Source organism: Hemitrygon akajei, chromosome 18 (genome assembly GCF_048418815.1).
Source record: "Hemitrygon akajei chromosome 18, sHemAka1.3, whole genome shotgun sequence".
NCBI classification, from domain to species: domain Eukaryota; kingdom Metazoa; phylum Chordata; class Chondrichthyes; order Myliobatiformes; family Dasyatidae; genus Hemitrygon; species Hemitrygon akajei.
Genome location: NC_133141.1, coordinates 53,325,623 through 53,345,738, shown reverse-complemented (window position 1 = coordinate 53,345,738; position 20,116 = coordinate 53,325,623). Strand labels below are relative to the sequence as shown.

Genomic DNA, 20,116 nt, shown 5'->3' with positions numbered 1-20,116 from the left:
CTTCTATCATCCCCAGCTCGGCATTCCAGGTACCCAAATTCTGCTTTTAAAAAGAAAACTTGCCCACACATGTACTTTGAACTTGTCCTCTTTAGTATATTGTGACCCTGGCGAGAAAGATAGCGGCCATCTACTCTATGCTTTTCCTAGTCTTCTAAACTTGTCTGGTCTCCTCGTGGCTGCTGCAACAACAAAAACAACCCAGCGTCTCTGCATAGCGTATGCCCGCTTATCCAGGCAGCATTCTGGTGAACCTCTTCTGCACTGTTCCCAACCCTCCATATCTTTGGTATAATAGAGTCATCGGAATTGAATGCCAGCTAATTCATTACTTAAGCCATTGGCCCTAATGGGGCAGTAGCTTCCAACAGCAGCTTGCCAGAGTCCTCTGTCCTGAGCCAGTCTTTCAAGTCGTCCCCACAGATAGCCATTCTTCTTGGTGTCAGCTTCAAGGTCACATTGCCACGTGTTCACTTTCATACATGGTCTCTATATTCCATGTTCCATTGGTGGTGGTCCTGGATGATAAAAGGATGACTGGCCCTGTGGCTTCCATGGACTTGCAGCTTTCACCACACAACTTCATACGTCTTTTAGGCGAAGATCCTTCCTCGCCCACGGATGAGGTCATTAGAGCTTCTGTTGGTGTTTCTGTAGCGCTGGGTTTTTATGGGATGGGGTTGCTAGCCCCATGCCCAACCCTCCTCTTCGCAGCCAGGCTTGGGACCGTCCTTGGCAGAGTTAATTGAATACAATACTCCAGATAAAGCCTATCTGCATTGGAATAAGTTACCAGCATTTTTTATATTATGATCAACTGAAATATTTCTTTTATTTGTGTGGTTTCATATTTTTAAACAACCAATTAACTCACAGCATTCTTATTGTGCCTCTGTTCATTTTGCTATGAGATTGATCCCATCAGAATGTGCTGTACCATACCCTGACATTGCAGGCTTGAAACTATTTTATTTATTGAGATGCAGTGTGAATAGGCCCTTCTGGCCTTTTGAGCCACACCGCCCAGCAATCCCCAATTTAACCCCAGCCTGATCATGGGACTATTCACAATAACCAATTAACCTATCAACTGGTATGTCTTTGGACTGTGGGAGGAAAGCAGAGCACCCGGAGGAAACCCATACAGTCACTACTCGCAGCCCTTTCTCGTGCTGAAAATTAGTCAGCAGATCGTTCTATGACTTTACGTAGAAATTGGAATCACCATGAAACTAGTGTATAAGTGGATTTGCAGTATAATTTTAAGGACTAAAAATAGAGGATGAGGAACCACATAACATAGGTGTGACTAATACCATAAATTCTATCAAGCTTCTCCTTGTTAACATTAATATTTCATGTATGTTCAAATTACTGAAACAAAATTATAAAACATGACACATAGCATTAGTCTTGGAATGATTGTAAAGCTTGACGTTTTTTTAAATGATCAATTCGGAGCTTGCTGGAAAGAAGCTAAATGTGCTTTGCTAAATTGAAGTCCCCAACTTAGTATGACTTGTACATAAACTTGTCCATTGGTTCTTATGGTAGTTGAACAAAGCTCCAGGTCAGTGGAGGTAAGCTGGTCAAAAGCCTTACTGTGCAGGATATAGAATGACTGATTAATTATCAAAAGCAATTGATTTGGTTTTCTTTTTGCTTCAAGTTAACAGGGCCATTTCTAAGTGGCCTGAATGGAAAAGGAAAATAGTTCTCTGGATAGAAGCGAAGGGCTTCAGAGGTCACTGGTTGGTGCTTGGGCCAGTGCTGAATGCAGTTGGAGGACTAATTTTAAAGAGAAATTTAAAGATGGGGTCAGGGGGAGGCAGATGAAGAGATTTGTGGATAAAATGCTCAAAGAGCACCACTAGGTTAGTGTTCTCTACTGGACTAGACTAGCATGGGTGGGACACATATCTGGTAAGGTTCTTGATTGACTCTTGACAGAAATCATAAAAGAAAACAAGGTTGAACTAAATCATGATGTCCACCATGTCAAGCATCATGTTAAATGTAGGTTTGGATTTTCCATTTATGAATAACTATTGTTTCAGCAATAGGAAATGGGTAGAATATGCTTCAACCAAATCTCCACCCACTTTTTAAACAAGACATAGTTTCCATGGGCAGAGCAGAGGAGTTGCTTGATAGTTCAAAGAATACTGCAGTGAGTTTTGCAACTGATAATAAAAGTAAGCAAGAATACCAGGTCTCTAATCTAAATTACTTATGCACACACAAAAGTTTACACGAATAAGGGCCCAGCATTACTTATAACCAACATGTGTAGACATGTTAAGTTGATGTTTAAAGAGAATGCGGTTAATCTTCAATTAGTGTTGACATCTAACAACGTCCTTTATTACCTGCAGTGTGAAGAGACGAAAGATGGCTGACAAAATTCTACCACAAAGGGCAAGTGTTGATTTTTGTTGGCTTTTTAAGATTTGCTTCGTTATTGCTAAGGGTGCAAAATGTTTAACCAGAAGAATGTTTCCTGCACCCCACAATCCCCAGCTTACAAATAGACTAACTGATCTCACTGCAAAGCATGTTCCAGCTTTCCAATTATTTCAGTGCCGACTGCTTGCCAGTAATCCAACTGGGTCGTTCCGCATCCAGTATCATAATGGCCGTGGGCTTGTACCACATTGGTTAATGTTATGTATGCGCAGAGCAAAAACGGCAATGGAGTAGTATCATTGAACAGTTTTACTGAATCGTGTTAGTCACGGTATACGCTGGCCAATTTACAGTGAGGGAGCAATGATCCGGGCTGCCAAAACACAAAAAGTGCGCACGCAAAAGCCTGCGCAAAAAGAGAGGGCCTTCTGCACGTTGACTCACTGCGCAATCAATCGGCCGGAAGCGCACTTGCCAGTTTCTTGCAATTGATCTGATAAGATTCCATTAATATGCCTGGTGTCATTTACCTACCTAGGATTTTCTACTTTAAATTTTGAGAAATTAAATCTAAGTATGAAGTGCTTTATAGTTGTGCCTGTTTTTCACTAAAGTTAACAAATTCCCATAGTGATTGTGAAATTTAACTACCTATGGAAGCGATTTATACGGCCATTTGCCTTTTATAAACATAGCTTTCCTAAAGAAAACAAACCTGGCTTTTCTTCTGTATTTTCACCTCTGGTTCATCAACCAAAGGAAGTGGTCTTTCTGTATTCACCGTATCAAAGCCCTTTACAAATTTTAATTGTCTTTACTAAATCTACTCTTCATCTAATATGTTTGAGTGGAAATAGTCTCCAGTATCTCATCCCCAGTCTCTGAATCTGCATTTTACATTGACTTTAATGTCTTTTGGATATGGAGCATGCCGATGTGATGTGATCTAATAGTTTTGTTCTATCATTACCTGTGTGTCCTTATTCAGAAATCTAAAATGCAGTAAGATCATCAAGAAATGTTTTAAGGATATTAAGTGAACATTGTAGAAAGTTTTCATGCATTCATTTTTACATCTTGCTGAAATCAGACATGACAGTGTAGTGTTGTGTGACTATAGCAAACTAAATGTTTCATGGACAATGTGACAGAGGTTACTGTAGTAGAGTTCCTCCTTATTAAGTCCAGAGCTGACTTGATGTTTTGTTACCTTTTTAAATTTCAGATCAGAGAGCTTGTTCCTGAATCCCAAGCTTATATGGATCTCTTAGCTTTTGAGCGCAAATTGGATCAAACTATTATGAGGAAACGCCTGGAGATTCAGGAGTCCATGAAAAAGCCCTTAATGGTACAACTTTCAGCAAACACAATTAATGTATACCAGGGACTGGTGGGTTGGGGGTAGGGTTTGCATTTAAGTTATTTTCTTGTTATTTCATAGTCTGTAAAATGCCATTCTCTTTTCTAAAACCTCATTTTTCATCAATGTCCCTCAGTCATTCAACACCACTCAGTGAAACAGGATGCAAATCAAAGCCACAATCTTTCTGTTAGTCATTTTAACGTATTTAAATAATGCTGGGTGGAAATCTTTCCACGAAATACAGTGTATCTGCCCATTTTTAAGACCAGTCTCCTTTCCATTGGAATTTGAACGTGGATAACCGTTAAGGTTGAGGTTTGATGTCTGCCTCTTTTCTCCATGGTGTAAGAGGTTAGGGCTGCAGAGCTGCTCCTCGGATGGTGGATAAAAGGTCATCAAGTGGTTGCAATGTATTGCCTGGAAGTATTTAGCCAAAAACATCCTGGTGTTTTGCAATTAATAATCAATCATGCCTAACATTGTCAGGAACATACAAATTAAATATCTCATACAAATTAATATTCAGATGACAAAGAACCTGATCCTGTTTTGAATTTATTAATCAAAAATGAAGGTATAATTTATCATAAGATCTGACCTTATTCTGTTGCCTATTTTGTTAAAAGAATGAGCTTCTGTTTTAGAGGGGCATGTCATCTCCTGACTTGAGTAGCTCAGGTCATCTGGCATTCTGGAAGACCTTTCAGCTGTATAGTGCAATCTTTTGGTCTCTGACTTGAAGGGTTAAGCAGTAGCCTGCAAATGGAGGAGAGTGAAAGAAAATATTTGAAGGCTTCACACTGGGATTAACTGATGAGTGGATGCTGATACACAGGTGTCCCTGTATGGAAAGCTTATGAACTACTTGATATTTTCTTCATTTCAGCAAAAGCGCAAACTAAGGATCTACATCTCGAACACTTTTACCCCGGCCAAGTCTGAAGGTGAAGAGGGAGAAACAGTTGCATCATGGGAGCTTCGTGTGGAAGGAAAGCTACTTGATGATGTAAGTTGGATTTGGCATACCTTGTGTCCCTTTTATTTTATCTTTGGCAAAGGCAAACATGGGGAATGATTACTTGAGAAGGGAGTTAGTCGAGAGAGTTGTACTATAGTGCTCTTTTGTATCTAGGCATTCAAGGTTAATTAATATTTATAACGTTATTTGACATAACATATAAATTAAGTTAAAAACATAATGTGGCACGGTAGTGTGGTTAATGCAACACTTTACAGTGCTAGTCACCCACGTTCAGTTCCCACTGCTGTCTGTAAGGAGTTTGTACGTTCTCCCCGGGACCGCATGGGTTTTCCCCTGGTGCCCCAGTTTCCTCCCACAGTCCAAAGATGTACAAGTTAGTAGACTAATTGGCCACATGGGTATAATTGTGTCTCATTGGGCCAGAAGGACCTGTTACTGTGCTGTACCTTTAAATAATAATAAACCATAATATATGGTCCAAGTGACACAAGTTTTTTTTTCTTTCTTTATCAATCTTTTTATTAGATAAAAAAAGTATATATATATATATAAACAAGAGAAGAATGATCACAAATATATCAATAACAGTTCGAATAAAAGGAAAAATAAACATATCAAGATCAAACAAATTATTAATCTAATAGTATATAATAAAGAGGAAGGTAATTGATTCTCCTCTTATCCATAAAAAGAAAAAAAGATAAAGAAACTTTTATAATTGACATAAACAAAAAAAAACCCTAAACACAAAAAAAAGAGAGAAAATAAGTCGGACATTTGATACATCCTCTAAATTTGAGGAAACTTGGTGACCTTTTATTCAATATTTTCATGTGCTCTGACTTAAGGCCCTTCTAGTTGCCTTTTTGAAGTTCTGGATTTAATCAGTAAGTGTTTCCTTGTTTTTTTGGCTTTAACTCTCAGTTTGAGCTGCCGAAGTGACACAAGTTAATGTGTCACAGAGATGGTATCAACAGTCTATCAGAGGGAAGATAGATCTCCTGAGAGAATGTAAAGGATCATGCAGAATTTACAAACAGAAGTTGTTCTGGCCATCATCTCTGCTGATCAAAATAACAGTACATACCCTTCCTTCACCCTCCTGCACTGGGTCGCTGTTCTCAAATTAGTTGGGGAGCTTGGGAAAATTAGTTCTCTTTCCACAAACTGGGCCCCTCATAATTTTGTAAATAGTCAGTTAAGACTCTTTTACAAAAAACGGCTATAGCTTAGATGGGCACATGACAATGGAGGGATATTGGCCGTATGCAGGCAGAAGGGGTGAGGCGGCATTAGCTTAATTAGTTTGGCATGACATTGTGGGCCAACAGCCCTGTTTCTGTGCCGTGTTGTTCCACGTTTATCTGACTTTCTCTCACAGCTGTAATTCTCAGTTTTGACCTTACAATTTCTGGCCATTAGCAAATCTTCAAAAGTCATACAATTAAATATGCAGTTTACTCGCAATGTAAGTAACATTAGCCGTGAATGGCTTTGTTGACTGTGGACTCACTTTTGTGAACTTCAGTTCTGAATGTTGTTTGCTTATTTTTATCGTTTCTATGATTTGTTTTTTTTTCTGCACATTGGGCGTTTGGTCTGTGAAAAATGAGGGAAGTGCAATCAGATGTTTTCCAAATAAGAAATTTTCAAAGGGAAGAAGGACACTACCATGGCTGACAAGTCAAGTCAGAGCCAAAGTAAAAGCAAAAGAAAGGGCAGAGAAACTTAGATAGATTAGGGGAATGGACAAAGAAGTGGCAATGTTGGAAAGTGTATGGTCATGCACTTTGGTGGAAGAAATAACCGGGCAGACTATTGTTTAGATGGGGAGAGAATTCAAAGTGCAGAGATGCAAGGGATTTGGGAGTCCTTGTGTAAGATACCCTAAAGGTTAACCTCCAGTTTGAGTCGGTTGTGAAGAAGGTGAATGCAATTCATTTCTAGAGGTACAGAATATAAGAACAGGAATGTGATGTTGAGGCTCTATAAGGCACTTGTGAGACCACACATGGAGTATTGTGTGCCGTTATGGGCTCCTTATTTTAGAAAGGATATACTGACATTGGAGAGGGTCCAGAGAAGATTTGCAAGAATGATTCCAGGAATGAAAGGGTTACCTTACGAGGAACATCTGGTAGCTCTTGGGCTGAATTCCCTGGAGTCCAGGAGAATGAGGGGGGCTCTCATAGAAACATTCTGAATGTTAAAAGGCTGAACAGATTAGATGTGGCAAAGTTATTTCCCATGGGAGGGGATTCTAGGACAAGGGCACGACTTCAGGATTGAAGGACGTCCGTTTAGAACAGATGCAGAGAAATCACTTTAGTCAGAGGGTGGTAAATCTGTGGAACTTGTTGCCAAGAGTGGCTGTGGAAGCCAAGTTATTGGGTGTATTTAAGGCAGAGATAGATAGGTCCTTGATTAGCCAGGGCATCAGTGGGTATGGGGTGAAATCAGGGGAGTGGGGATGACTGGAAGAATTGGATCAGGCCATGATTGAATGGTGGAGCAACTCGATGGGCTGAATGGCCTACTTCTGCTCCTATATCTTATGGTCTTTTTAAAATCGGCTTTATTTGATTTTTTTTTTGTTTTTTGGCTGTCTGTTAGGAGATGAATCTCAGCTCATATATAATATACGTACTTTGATAATAAATGTACTTTGACCTTTGAACATTTTAAAGAAATGCATAGAAATTTTAGCTTGGGTTGGTGGCTGGGGTCTGCACTGGCATTGTTGGAAGTGAGGCTTATGGTCAAGTAGACAGGCAGGTGTATGACTGGGATTTGGTTTTTTTTCAATGGAGGAGGCAAATGACAGGACGTGGGAATCTGGGCAGGGTTGGGGGCACAGTTAGCAGAGGATGAAGGCATATACTTATCTGGCAGGCATCCTTATCTGGGACTGCCCTGCTGCAGCTATTTTGTTCCAGGCCTGTCCAGCCACAGGTGTCCTGAAGACAACTTGATCCAAGTTCCCCAACAGTTCTCCAAAAGGACTGCAACCCAGGGAATGACATCATCCAGTAGGTCCCTGATGTACATGTGAATGATGCCGAAGAATGTCTGGTCAATTTGTAGAGTGATGCAAAATGACCTGGAAGTGGAAAATGTTAATTTGTACTTGGGTGATGTGGCAGCAGAAACCAGAATTTGCAATCAAATGTCCATTAAGAACATAATAAGAAATTGGAGCGAGAGTCAGCCATCCGGCCTGTTGAATCTGCTCAACCATTCAATAAGATAATGCCTGATCTGGCCATAAACTCAGCTCCATCTACCTGCCTTGTCCCATAACCTTTAATTCCCCTGCTATGCAAAAATCTATTTAACTGTGTTGAAAATATATCTGCAGCTTTCCTGAGCAGCAGAAAATCCCACAGATTCACTATGCTCTAGGAAATGCAGTTTTTCCTTGTCTCCATTCTAAATCTATTCCCCTGAATCATGAGGTTATGTCCCCTAGTTCTCGTCTCACTTACCAATGGAAACAACATTCCTGCCTCTAGCTTAATCGACCCTTTTCATGATTTGTTTTTCCATAAGATCCCCTCTCTTTTTTCTGAATTCCAGCAAGTATAGTCCCAGGCTACTTAACCTCTCCTTATAGACTAACCCCCTCCTCTGGGGAATCACCATGATGAACCTCCTCTGTACCGCCTTCAAAGCCACTACATCTTCCCTGCCCCTAAGCTCAATCTGTCTAGCAATGAAGGTCACCATTCCATTCGCCTTCTTGATAAACCGTTGCACCTATAAACTACCATTCTAGATATCTGGTGCAGTGCCAGACAAGGTGCAAAAACAAGCAAAGTACCTGAATCCAATTAGTGCTGGTTCATCAAGAAGGGTCTATTGGAGCTTAGTAGCAGGTTTCATCACCTCCTGAGTAGTGGGTCCATTTATGAGGGGGAGTGCCTTTCACTGATTCTGCAATTACCTTTCTTTCCAGCCTGGAAAAGTGAAGAGAAAGTTTTCATCCTTTTTCAAGAGTTTAGTCATCGAATTGGACAAAGACCTTTATGGTCCAGACAATCACTTGGTGGAGGTAAGATGTTCTCAGTGATTATTAGGTTAAATTAGGAGGTCACTTTTATCCTCTCCAGTCACACAGTAGGTTCCAATCCTATCAATTGGAAATTGTGTGCTGTCAAACAATGGTGAGCTATTTATGACCAACTAACTTCAAACTTAAACTTGCCCCTTGAGCAAATAATAAGCTGAGGCATTCATTATACATCAAAATAGGAAACCTGATACACCAGATTGCCAGATAAACCATTTGTACACCAGGAACTATTTTTAATTCAGCAGCAACTGCCTGTCTATTGTTCAGACATCTGCTGCATGTATTTTTTTTATGCCCACTTAACATGACATATTTTTGAAAGTCCTGTTTGGTGACTTGCTCTGGTGATGCTAATCTGATTGCTGTGCACAGCCTGCAAAAGTGTTTTTGAAGGCTTCTGCCTTAAGATGGTGGTTCTCAACTGCTGTGGGCTTTGGGAACTGCTGCAAGGTGCTGCCACCGTCCTGCTTCCTTTTGCCCCCATCAAAAGATCAAATATTCTTAAGTTATTGTTGCACAGAAGTACTGGCAGCCCCAGGCTCTGTAAAACCTATCTTAACAAAGAGGATGCGGATCTGCTTTATGTTACAACTGTAGCAGAGATTATAATAGCTACCCTGCAGTTTCCTGTATGACTAACACCAGTTCATTAGCAGGATGTTTTGGATTTTGGACTGTTGGATATCCTGTGTAGGCAAAATCCCCAGTATAAATTATAGAGTAGGAAAAAGAAGACTATCAAATGCCACTAGCTCTGAAACCGTTAACAGACTCCTGAGGTGATTTTTCTTTTGCAATGTCTTTTTGGGGGTTAATTCTACCTTATCTACACACAGAAATAATCATTAAACGATACATAACACTATTCCAGTGCTGTAACATCATTATATGTACACCATTCAGTTGTTCCACTGCATTAAGCGGTGCAGTGCAGACTGGTCCTACTGTGCCTCCAGTTCAGTGATCTTGTAGTTGTGCATAAATCCACCTGTGGTTTTGCCTGTCTCTCTTACTGTAACCTATTTCAGTCTAGAAATCCACCAGACCTCTTCCAAGGCCCTCCCACCCTGTGAAATTATTAATCCTATAGTTCACAGCTGTGATTTCAGCTAATTAAATCTTCTCCTTTGTGATTCTGAGTCACCTGTCTATCTTCCTTCATATGGAATTCAGGAGAGCAGAGGAGATGTGGGAATCGTACATGAAAGTGAACAGTCTTGAGAGTAAATGAAAATCAGAACAACTGCAGATGCAAAATAGAAATGCTGAGAATACTCATTAGGTCAGGCAGTATCTGTGGAAATTGGAACATTTAATGTTCCCAGTCTAGAACCTTTCATCAGTCAAGATCAGCCATTTTTTTCCCTCAACAAATGGAATGAGCTCCAGGAGCTATATGACAACTTCTGTTTCTTAGCTTTTTGCAAACCCCTCTTCAAATTCCAATATACTGACATGTTTGTTCTTTGCAATTATGGCTTTCTGGGCTCATAGCTAATTCTAATTCCCTGTTATCTGGGCACTTTTTGTCTTAATGGGACCATAAAACAATGCCTGTTATGCATGTTACAGGATAGTTAAAGTTAGTTTGTTACATTGAGTACCAGTTACAAGAAAAAGTTTGAACTGTTTGCAATTACATGGTTTTCTGCATTACTCATAAAATGGGATCTGATCTTCATCCAAGTCACAATAATAAGACAAAAGCAATCTGCCTAAACTAATAACTCTCAAACAATTGTACTTCTTGTCAATAATGAGTACACCATTTACATAATCACAGTCCAGGTTCAAAAAAAATAAGTGAACCTCTGGGTTAAGCCTTAGAAAAAGAGTTGTGGAGATGCATGAAGCTGGAAAAGGCCACAGAAGCATTTCTGAAAACCTGAGTGTTCATCAGTTCACAGTAAGAGAAGTTGTCTACAAATGGAGGAAACTCAGTACTGTTGCTACTCTCCCTAGGAGTGGGCATCCTGCAAAGATCACACCAAGAGCACAACGTGCAATGCTGAAGGAGGTGAAAAAGAACCCAAGGGTAACAACAAAAGACCTGAGAAATCTCTAGAACTTGCTAAAGTCTCTGTTCATGTGTCCACTATAAGAAAAACCCTAAACAAGTATGGTGTTCATGGAAGGACACCATGGAGGAAACCAGTGCTCTCCAAAAATAAAATTGTCTCAAGTTTGCAAAAGACTTACCTAGATGTTCCACAATACTCCTGGGATAATGTTCTTGGGAAAGATTAGACAAAAATTGAACTTTTTGGCAGAAATGCATATAGCTATGTTTGGAGGGAAAATGGCACTACACACCAACACCAGAACCTCATCCCAACTGTGAAGCATGGTGGAAGGAGCATCATGGTTTGGTGCTGTTTTGCTCCCTCAGGGTCAGGACAGCTTGCATTTGTTGTGGGAACAATGAATTCAAAATTGTATCAAGACATTTTATAGGAGGATGTCAGGGTAGTGGTCCATCACCTGAAGCTTAATAGAAATTGGATGATGCAACAAAACAATGACCTGAAACACGAGTAAATCAACAACAGAATGGTTTAAAAAGAAGAAAATCTGTGTTTTGGAATGGCCAAGTCAGAGCTCAGACCTTAACCCAATTGAGATGGTGTGGCATTACCTGAAGAGGGCTGTTCATGCAAGGTATCCCAGAAATATTGATGAACTGAAACAGTTTTATATGGAGGAATGGTCTAAAATTCCTCCTTGCTGTTGTGCAAGTCTGATCAGCAGCTATAGGGAATGTTTGGTGGAGGTTATTGCTGCTAAAAAGAGATTCTACCAGTTATTAAATACAAGGGTTCACAGGTTTTTCCAACCTGGGCTGTGAGTAAACAATGTGTTCAATAAAGAAATGAGAAGTACAACAGTTTGGGTGTTGTTAGTTTAGGCAGATTGCGTATGTCTATTATTGTGACTTAGATGAAGATCAGATCACAATTTGAGTAATTCATGCAGAAAACCTTGTAAGTTCAAACTGTTCACAAGCTTCTTGCAACTGTAGCTCCATCCCAGCCTTTGATCACATTGATCAGATTGGCTATAGGAGAGCTGGTATCTTGACCACACTTGTGTAGCTAATAACAGATCTGAAACAGAAGAAAATAGAGGGGAGAAGGTGATTTTATAAAACAATATTTAGCATGGCCATCTTGTAACATCAACTTTGTGGATTACAGTGGCACAGAATGCCCACCACACAGGAGACAGATGGCTTTCAGGTGAAGAGACCAGGAGATGTGAATGTGAAGTGCACCCTGCTATTGATGCTGGATCACCAGGTAGGACTGGAACTGTTCAATAATGAATTGGGAATAGAGAGAATTGTAGCAGCTTGTAATAATGCCACTGGTTTCTTTAGCAGATATCTGTAATATTCTTTCTCGGGTGGGTATTGCTCACAAGGCCACGCTTGCTACCTCTCAGTATTTTCTCTGAGGAAAATGGTGGTGAGTCTTGAACTGCTTCTGTACATGGTTACATTTGGCAATGGCAAAATTGAGTAGCTTCATGTCATTTCAAGGAGCTGGTTAAGCAACCATGCTGCTGTGGTTTGAAGTCCAATGGAGGCTAGACCAGGTAAGGCCAGCATATTTCCCAGTGGGGTCAATCCAACATTGTGCCATTGTATCATTTATTTACTTGTTTTACTGGTATCTAAATCTGAAATCAGATTCTCATTATGTTGGGTTTGCTCTCATGCTATCAGTATAGTGCAGTACCCAAATTAACCAAAGTGCTAGTGGTGATTATAAAAGTAAAGGTTCTTTGCACCTGATATTCACTGAAAGCACTAATATAATTCCCAAATATGTAAATAATTAGTTTTTAATCACATTAGGTAAACGGTTCCCTCCCTATCTGTACAATATACAGTGACATGCAAAAGTTTGGGCACCCCGGTCAAAATTCCTGTTGCTGTGAATAGTTAAGCGAGTAAAAGATGACCTGATTTCCAAAAGGCATAAAGTTAAAGATGACACATTTCTTTAATATTTTAAGCAAGATTACTTTTTTATTTCTACCTTTTACAGTTTCAAAATAACAAAAATAGAAAAGGGCCCGAAACAAAACTTTGGGCACCCTGCATGGTCAGTACTTAGTAACACCCCCTTTGGCAAGTATCACAGCTTGTAAACGCTTTCTGTAGCCAGCTAAGAGTCTTTCAATTCTTGTTTGGGGATCTTCGCCCAGTCTTCCTTGCAAAAGGCTTCTAGTTCTGTGGGATTCTTGGGCCGTCTTGCATGCACTGCTCTTTTGAGGTCTATCTACAGGTTTTCGATGATGTTTAGGTCAGGGGACTGTGAGGGCGATGGCAAAACCTTCAGCTTGCGCCTCATGAGGTAGTCCATTGTGGATTTTGAGGTGTGTTTAGGATCAGTATCCTGTTGTAGAAGCCATCCTCTTTTCATCTTCAGCTTTTTTACAGATGGTGTGATATTTGCTTCCAGAATTTGCTGGTATTTAATTGAATTCGTTCTTCCCTCTACCAGTGAAATGTTCCCCATGCCACTGGCTGCGACACAAGCCCAAAGCATGATCAGTCCACCCCTGTGCTTAACAGTTGGAGAGGTGTTCTTTTCATGAAAGTCTGCATCCTTTTTTCTCCAAACATACCTTTGCTCATTGCAGCCAAAAAGTTCTATTTTAAATTCATCAGTCCACAGGACTTGTTTCCAAAATACACCAGGCTTATTTAGATGTTCCTTTGCAAACTTCTGACACTGAATTTTGTGGTGAGGATGGAGGAAAGGTTTTCTTCTGTTGACTCTTCCATGAAGGTCATATTTGTGCAGGTGTCGCTGCACAGCAGAACAGTGCACCTCCACTCCAGAGTCTGCTAAATCTTCCTGAAGGTCTTTTGCAGTCAAACTGGGGTTTTGATTTGCCTTTCTAGCAATCCTACGAGCAGTTCTCTCGGAAGGATTTCTTGGTCTTCGAGACCTCAACTTGACCTCCACCGTTCCTGTTAACTGCCATTTCTTAATTACATTACAAACTGAGGAAAGGGCTACCTGAAAACGCTTTGCTGTCTTCTTATATCCTTCTGCCTTGTGGGCATCATTTATTTTAATTTTCAGAGTGCTAGGCAACTGCTTAGAGGAGCCCATGGCTGCTGATTGTTGGGACAAGGCTTGACGAGTCGAGGTAATTATAAAGCTTTGAAATTTACATCACCTGGCCTTTCCTAACGATGACTGCGAACAAGCCATAGCCCTAACAAGCTAATTAAGGTCTGAGACCTTGGTAAAAGTTATCTAAGAGCTCAAATCTCTTGGGATGCCCAAACTTTTGTATGGTGCTCCTTTCCTTTTTTTTTCACTAAAATTGTACAAAACAAAAATAATACATTAATCTTGCTTAATATGTTGGAAAAAAAGTTTCATCTTTAACTTCATGATTTTTGGAGATCAGTTCATCTTCTACTCACTTAACTATTCACAGTAACAGAAATTTTGACCAGGGGTGCCCAAAATTTTGCATGCCGCTGTAGATATCGCACTAGGATTGAATCACATTTGGGGAAATATAGACACAAAATTCAGTCACTTTAATTTGAAGAATAAGGAATTTAAATTTTTTAAAAAGTAGCATTGAGTTACCTGGATACAGAGAAATTGAAGAAACCTGAGAACACCACTTAATATGAGAGCAACATTCCAACTGTCAAAACGGCTTTGGATTCTGTTACAGCTTGTAGCTCACAAGGCCCAGCTGTTGTAGTGTGTGGCATCCATTTTGTCTTATGGTGGGGGTGTGTCACTATCCTGTACCTGAGATGAGAGGCTTTTCAAGGTGGCAAAAGTTGTCTGCTACGATGGGCAAAAGTACCAATTTCAGAATTGTATGTGTGAAACTGAACTTAATTAGTAACCTGTGACCATATCTCCCACTTCAGCCCCCACAGTATAAGCTCGATGTCAGATTGGCTCGTTTGTTGGGGGTCCACACTCAGACCCGTGCCAACATCATGCAGGCCCTGTGGCTCTACATCAAGAAGAACAGGCTTCAGGATAACCACGAAAAGGAATACATCAATTGCAACCGCTACTTCAAGCAGGTAAAAGACGCTTCTCTCCCACAAGGTTGGAGTTCCTGTTTCTACAATGTTCAATAAAACTCCAATAAAGACACACTTGGGACTTCAGTTGGGCTGGACTAGCAGCTTTGCATTGAGTGTTCCTCATGTTTCCCAAACATAATTTATTTTCACTTTTTTGTAACATGTTACAATGGTATAACTTTTCCAGTAGAGACAGTGCGTCTAAAGGGAATGGCAGATATCGTCTGTGAATGTAAAGGGAGCGCAGGAAGCAGAACTTGAAGTCAAGTTTCAGCTTGTTAAGATGTGAAACATCCAAGATCTCTGACCACACCGGTTCTTGCCATAAACACTGTTCACACACCCGACTCTGGCTCTGGTTGGAGTTTTTTTCTAAGTCCTGATACATTATTAAAAACAGAGCACCTGGAGGAAATCCAGGTGGTCACAGGAAGAATGTAAAAACTCATTGCAGTCTATGGTGGAATTGGATGCAGGGCACTGGCGCTGTAATACTGTTACCCTAACTGCTATGTCACCATGCTGCTGTATTAGGTTAACTTAGACAGTTAGTTAATATAAAATAATTCTGAAATGTGGTTGTTAAATAGAAATTGATATAGGAGTCTATTTCTGTTCCAACAGGAATCCCAGCTCGGTAATAATATGAGTAATTCAGATTAGTTTGTTGTCATAGCACCCGGGTGCAATGAAATTCCTGATCACATAAGGCTGATATAGTATTATCACAGTGCCTCAGTAGCTCAGTATTTTAAAAACCCTGAGATTAGCTATGTGATCATCATGTAGTTGATATCTCTTTATCATTATCTCATCTGTTAACAGTGAATCTTTCTTGTAGATATTTAACTGCATGCGGATGAAATTCACTGAAATTCCAATAAAACTGGCTGGTCTCCTACAGCATCCAGACCCCATCATTATCAACCACATGATTAGGTAAGAACTGTTGCCATTCTGACTTACAAAGCTGGGGTCTTGTGGAATACTTGGTTCATCAGTGAAGTGGTGATTTGAATATTTATGTCAGCAATGGAGTGTGCCTTAACAGGCAGACATCATTCATCAGTTGTTAACTTTGTTTCATTGAGTTCTGAGATGTACTTGCCAATTTGTAAAGAACTAGTTCTTAATACAGCAAAGAGATGGCTAGAGTAATAGGCTGCTGTTCCTGTCCTCCTGGTCATATCAAAACTCTTTACAGCCAGTGAGTGTGTGACTGTATGTATTGGGAATGTGAAAGTTAACGTTGGTTAGAAGAATTCACACGGGGGGGTGATAACAGCCAGACAGCAGTAATAATGTTGAGAACTTTAGCCAGGACACTGTGGATGACTGTGATGCTCCTCCTGGGAGTGGGCAGATGGGATTTAATGCCTTATTCAAAAAGACAACGTTGGCAGGGTACAGTACTCAGTACTGCACTGGTTATGCCAGCCAGAATGTGCAGCTCAAATTTTTGGAAGGGGTCTTGTACCAACAACCTAATGACATGAAGGGGAGAGGGGAATGGAACCGTCTCACTTGCAAGGATAAGAAACTTGTAAAGGATCAGTGCCTACTAGGTAGTCAGTGACTGAACCTTGCCACAGGATGGAGGAATGTACTGATTGGCCAATTATGGTGGGGTTGAGGGATAAGTGTGTGGATGGATCTGTAACAAGAATCACTGCAAGTTTTCTAGTTCTAGCTCCCTCCCAATGGATGTGCTTGATTTTGTTTCAAACAATTCTTCATGAATATAATTCAGCTTTCCCATTGAATTGGATTAGAACATGCTGCTACTGATGTGATTGCACACTGATGGAGTGGCAACTAGTTCCAATGGAAATTCACTTGGGACACTCTTATGTCAAACTTGCATGTATAGCATAATATACAGTTGGTGACTGGGTTGGGTAAGGCACATTCATTGATGACTGAGTACTGCAGTGAAATTTCGGTTGGTACAAGGTAGTGACAGTGTAGGAAGTGAACAGGGCTGTTCTCTGAGTGGTTAAAATAGTGCTGAAATTGTATTAGTGAAGTAATAACATTCTATCTTACATTAACTATAGTGTGGATCCAAGTGATCAGAAGAAAACTGCTTGTTATGACATTGATGTTGAGGTTGATGACCCTCTGAAGAGTCAAATGAGCAACTTCCTTCTGTCGACAACCAATCAGCAGGAGATTGCAGTCTTGGATGTTAAGGTAAGCCACTGAGGTCAAGAAATGTCAGTCACTTGATTAACTGAGGTAAAGCTGCAGTTTCCTCCAAATACATCAAATGCTAATAAATCTGCAAGATGGAGTCTTGAGCAGCAATGGTGATTGTGCTCACATTCGGTACAAGAACCATCTAGGACAAAAATACATCAGTAATCACTGGGTAAATTGACAATTAAAGAGGCTGTAGGGCCACCAGCATTTTGTTTGTGACTAGCGCTTCAATTCGGGTTCTCCTAACTCTGATCAACTGAAGAGGATTTTGAGCACTGTTGTGTGGATTGCTGAGCTTTCTCTGTGTGAAGAGTATTTCCTGGAACAGTTTGTCAGAGCTTCAGCAATAGTTCCATTGGTATTAGTTCTGGAAGTTCATTTCTTCCAGAGAGAATGCTCCATTTTATTGCATACCTTACAGGAGTCGTAGCTTTATGGGATCTGACAGACATCCAATGTGCAGGGAGGAAAAAAAACCAAATCATGCAAACAATGCAAGTAAGCAAATAGTGTTCAGAACAAAATGGAGGCCATAGACTTGATGCCCAGAGCAGGGCACAGCCTCAGCCTAAGTTCAGCACAGAGCCGAGTAAACATCGTGGAGCAGTGAGTAGTGTCCCTCACCTCTTATCCTGACATCCTGCCTTTTCAATCCATTTGGCTCAGTGTTTAAATTGTTCAAACTTTGGGCCATTCCTCACACTAAGAATTGGGTCTTGTATCCATAAGCTTTGGCATGGACCCCGCCTCCACATTTCTGCCCATACCTGACCTTTCCAAGTCGGCCTAGCGTTTAGACCGATCACACCTCGCTCTCTGTTGAGGTGGACAGACCTCAAATCTGCCTCTCCTCTGCTCCAACTTTGGCTCGAATATGCCTCAACCTTACCACGACTTTGCCACAAACATGCCTCGCACCCATGCGCTTTGACCCTCGACTCAACCTCATCTTCACCTACCTTTCCATTGTTTTTGGTGATTACTTACCATAAATTTTATAAGGAAGTGTAATTAATAAAGTATTTAGTTATACTCTTTGTTTTTGTTTGCCACCAGTAGGTGGTCACTGGACTTCACCAGCTCCATCTTAAACCGGAAGCACACACTGACCACTGGCCCCAAAGTCAAATCTTTTCTCCCTGCATATTTCCACAGAAATTGCTTTGAAATGGCACTTGCATGGTAAACCTGTTTTGGCATCTCCCAACTCATTTCAAATTGTAGAAATTAGCATTTAGCTCTAGACATTGTATCCCAACTGCTTAGATACGCAAGCTAGGGCAGTACAATCTGGAGAGCAAGCTGTTGCCCATGTAGCAGATGAATCCAAAGGAACGGCAGAGACGGTTACAGTTTGACACCAGCAGGAGTTGCCAACCAGTGTTGAACTCGATGTAGGACTGCCTTGGGGACTCCAGCTCTAGAATTTCCTGAGTTTACTCCTGAAGCCTTCCCCATGAGTGGATACAGCCACAAAGCAGGGGAGGTTTGAGATCAGAGTTTTCCCTCTAGACGAGCTGCCAGCCACTGCTGACAAGCCCCATCTGCCCGAAGCGACTGGCTTTAAGGCAGCAGTAACCCGCCTTTGTCCCTTCTGTCAGTAGAAAGGTTCCACTGGATTTGGTAGCTAAACCACGTGTGAAGACCAGGAATTGGACTTGGTTGCAGAGGCTATTTGAGGCGCATGTCATTGGGAGTATTTAATAGGCAGTGGGAGCTTATCCCCACTACCACTCCCAGCTATATCAACCTTAAGGAACCTTTGTTCTAGAATGACAGTATATGCTAAAACCAGTCTGGTTATCAGCACAGCTCACATGTAGGACATGCTTACATTCTGTAGCCAAAATGGTACAAATTCCAGATCTGATGATAGATGAAGTTTGCTGGTTTCAGCAAACCAAAATCTGAGCTCTTGCATGCTGGATTCCAGGCTCTTTAATCAGTCAATCTAGTGAAACAATGCAGGGATCTGGCAGTGATAATTCCACCTTAGATTTTAGCTGACTATGACAATTAATTCTGTGACAGTACACAGGAGGATTACAAGCCAGCTTCACCCATTCTAAGCTGCCACTAGCTGGTGCAACAGATTAGTCACTTTGCCTGAAGATGGAAGAGCCAAGCCTTTCAACTATGTTCGAAGACACCAGTAGGAGTACCTATTGAAATCATCTGGAAAACATTCTCTGATATACAAAATAATATTTTTAAAAAAGAATGCTGGAAATGCATTAGCTGTGAGAAGAGAACAAGAATGTATGATTAATAACCTTCCAACAGAACCAGAAAAGTTGCCTTCAGTATGCAGAAAGTGGGGAGAAATTAAAAGGAAAAATCTGTACTAGAATAGATTGTTAACTGACTAAAGGTGAAAAGTAGTGACAAGACTGGCAAAGATTCAGGAGATTGTTCAATAGTATTTCTCAGTTTGTATATCTAACTTCAATAGGGCAAAAATGTTTGAGTGAATTTAATAATCCAAGACTAATTTGTCCAAACTATCAGAATTTGGAAGTACTAGATAGTGCTTCAGAAATGTAATATTTTCTTAGCAAGATTATTAGTATTACTAAAATAGGTTAGCACATGGAGAGAGCTCAGTGGAATTTCAGAAACGATACAAAAAGTTTCAAGATGTTTTTCGGCATAGTGATAACAGGGATTTGTATTTGTGTTTGCATTGCTACTTGCCCCGATGCGCTACACAGGGATATTATCAAACATAATTTGATACCCATTGTGTTCTTTATACGTACCATGGGTTACTCATAAAGAAACATATTCTGGAAGAACATAACTAGAACTTTAACAGCAACCATGTTTTAACACTGCCACGCTTCTGGATCATTCTGTCATTTCTGCGCATGTTCCAAACTCTGTCCAATCACGTTCTGACGCGTAATAAGTGATATCACCACATCTTCCTTTCCTTAAAAATGAAAACAATTAGCAACATTAATCAAAACAAATGCATAATTTAACATGTCTCTATCAGTCTCTCTGGGGGTT

At 40.5% G+C, this 20,116-nt stretch overlaps 1 protein-coding gene across 1 annotated transcript in view; it reads left to right on the top strand.

Moving 5' to 3' along the window:
- Nucleotides 1-20,116, top strand: part of smarcd2 (SWI/SNF related BAF chromatin remodeling complex subunit D2) — a 57,003-nt gene that overhangs the window by 6,177 nt on the left and 30,710 nt on the right. The window contains exons 3-10 of the mRNA XM_073071680.1: nt 2,376-2,418; nt 3,632-3,754; nt 4,656-4,775; nt 8,707-8,802; nt 12,018-12,119; nt 14,738-14,899; nt 15,744-15,841; nt 16,960-17,095. Coding sequence (XP_072927781.1) covers nt 2,376-2,418; nt 3,632-3,754; nt 4,656-4,775; nt 8,707-8,802; nt 12,018-12,119; nt 14,738-14,899; nt 15,744-15,841; nt 16,960-17,095 — 880 coding nt within the window. The remainder of the gene's footprint in view (nt 1-2,375; nt 2,419-3,631; nt 3,755-4,655; nt 4,776-8,706; nt 8,803-12,017; nt 12,120-14,737; nt 14,900-15,743; nt 15,842-16,959; nt 17,096-20,116) is intronic.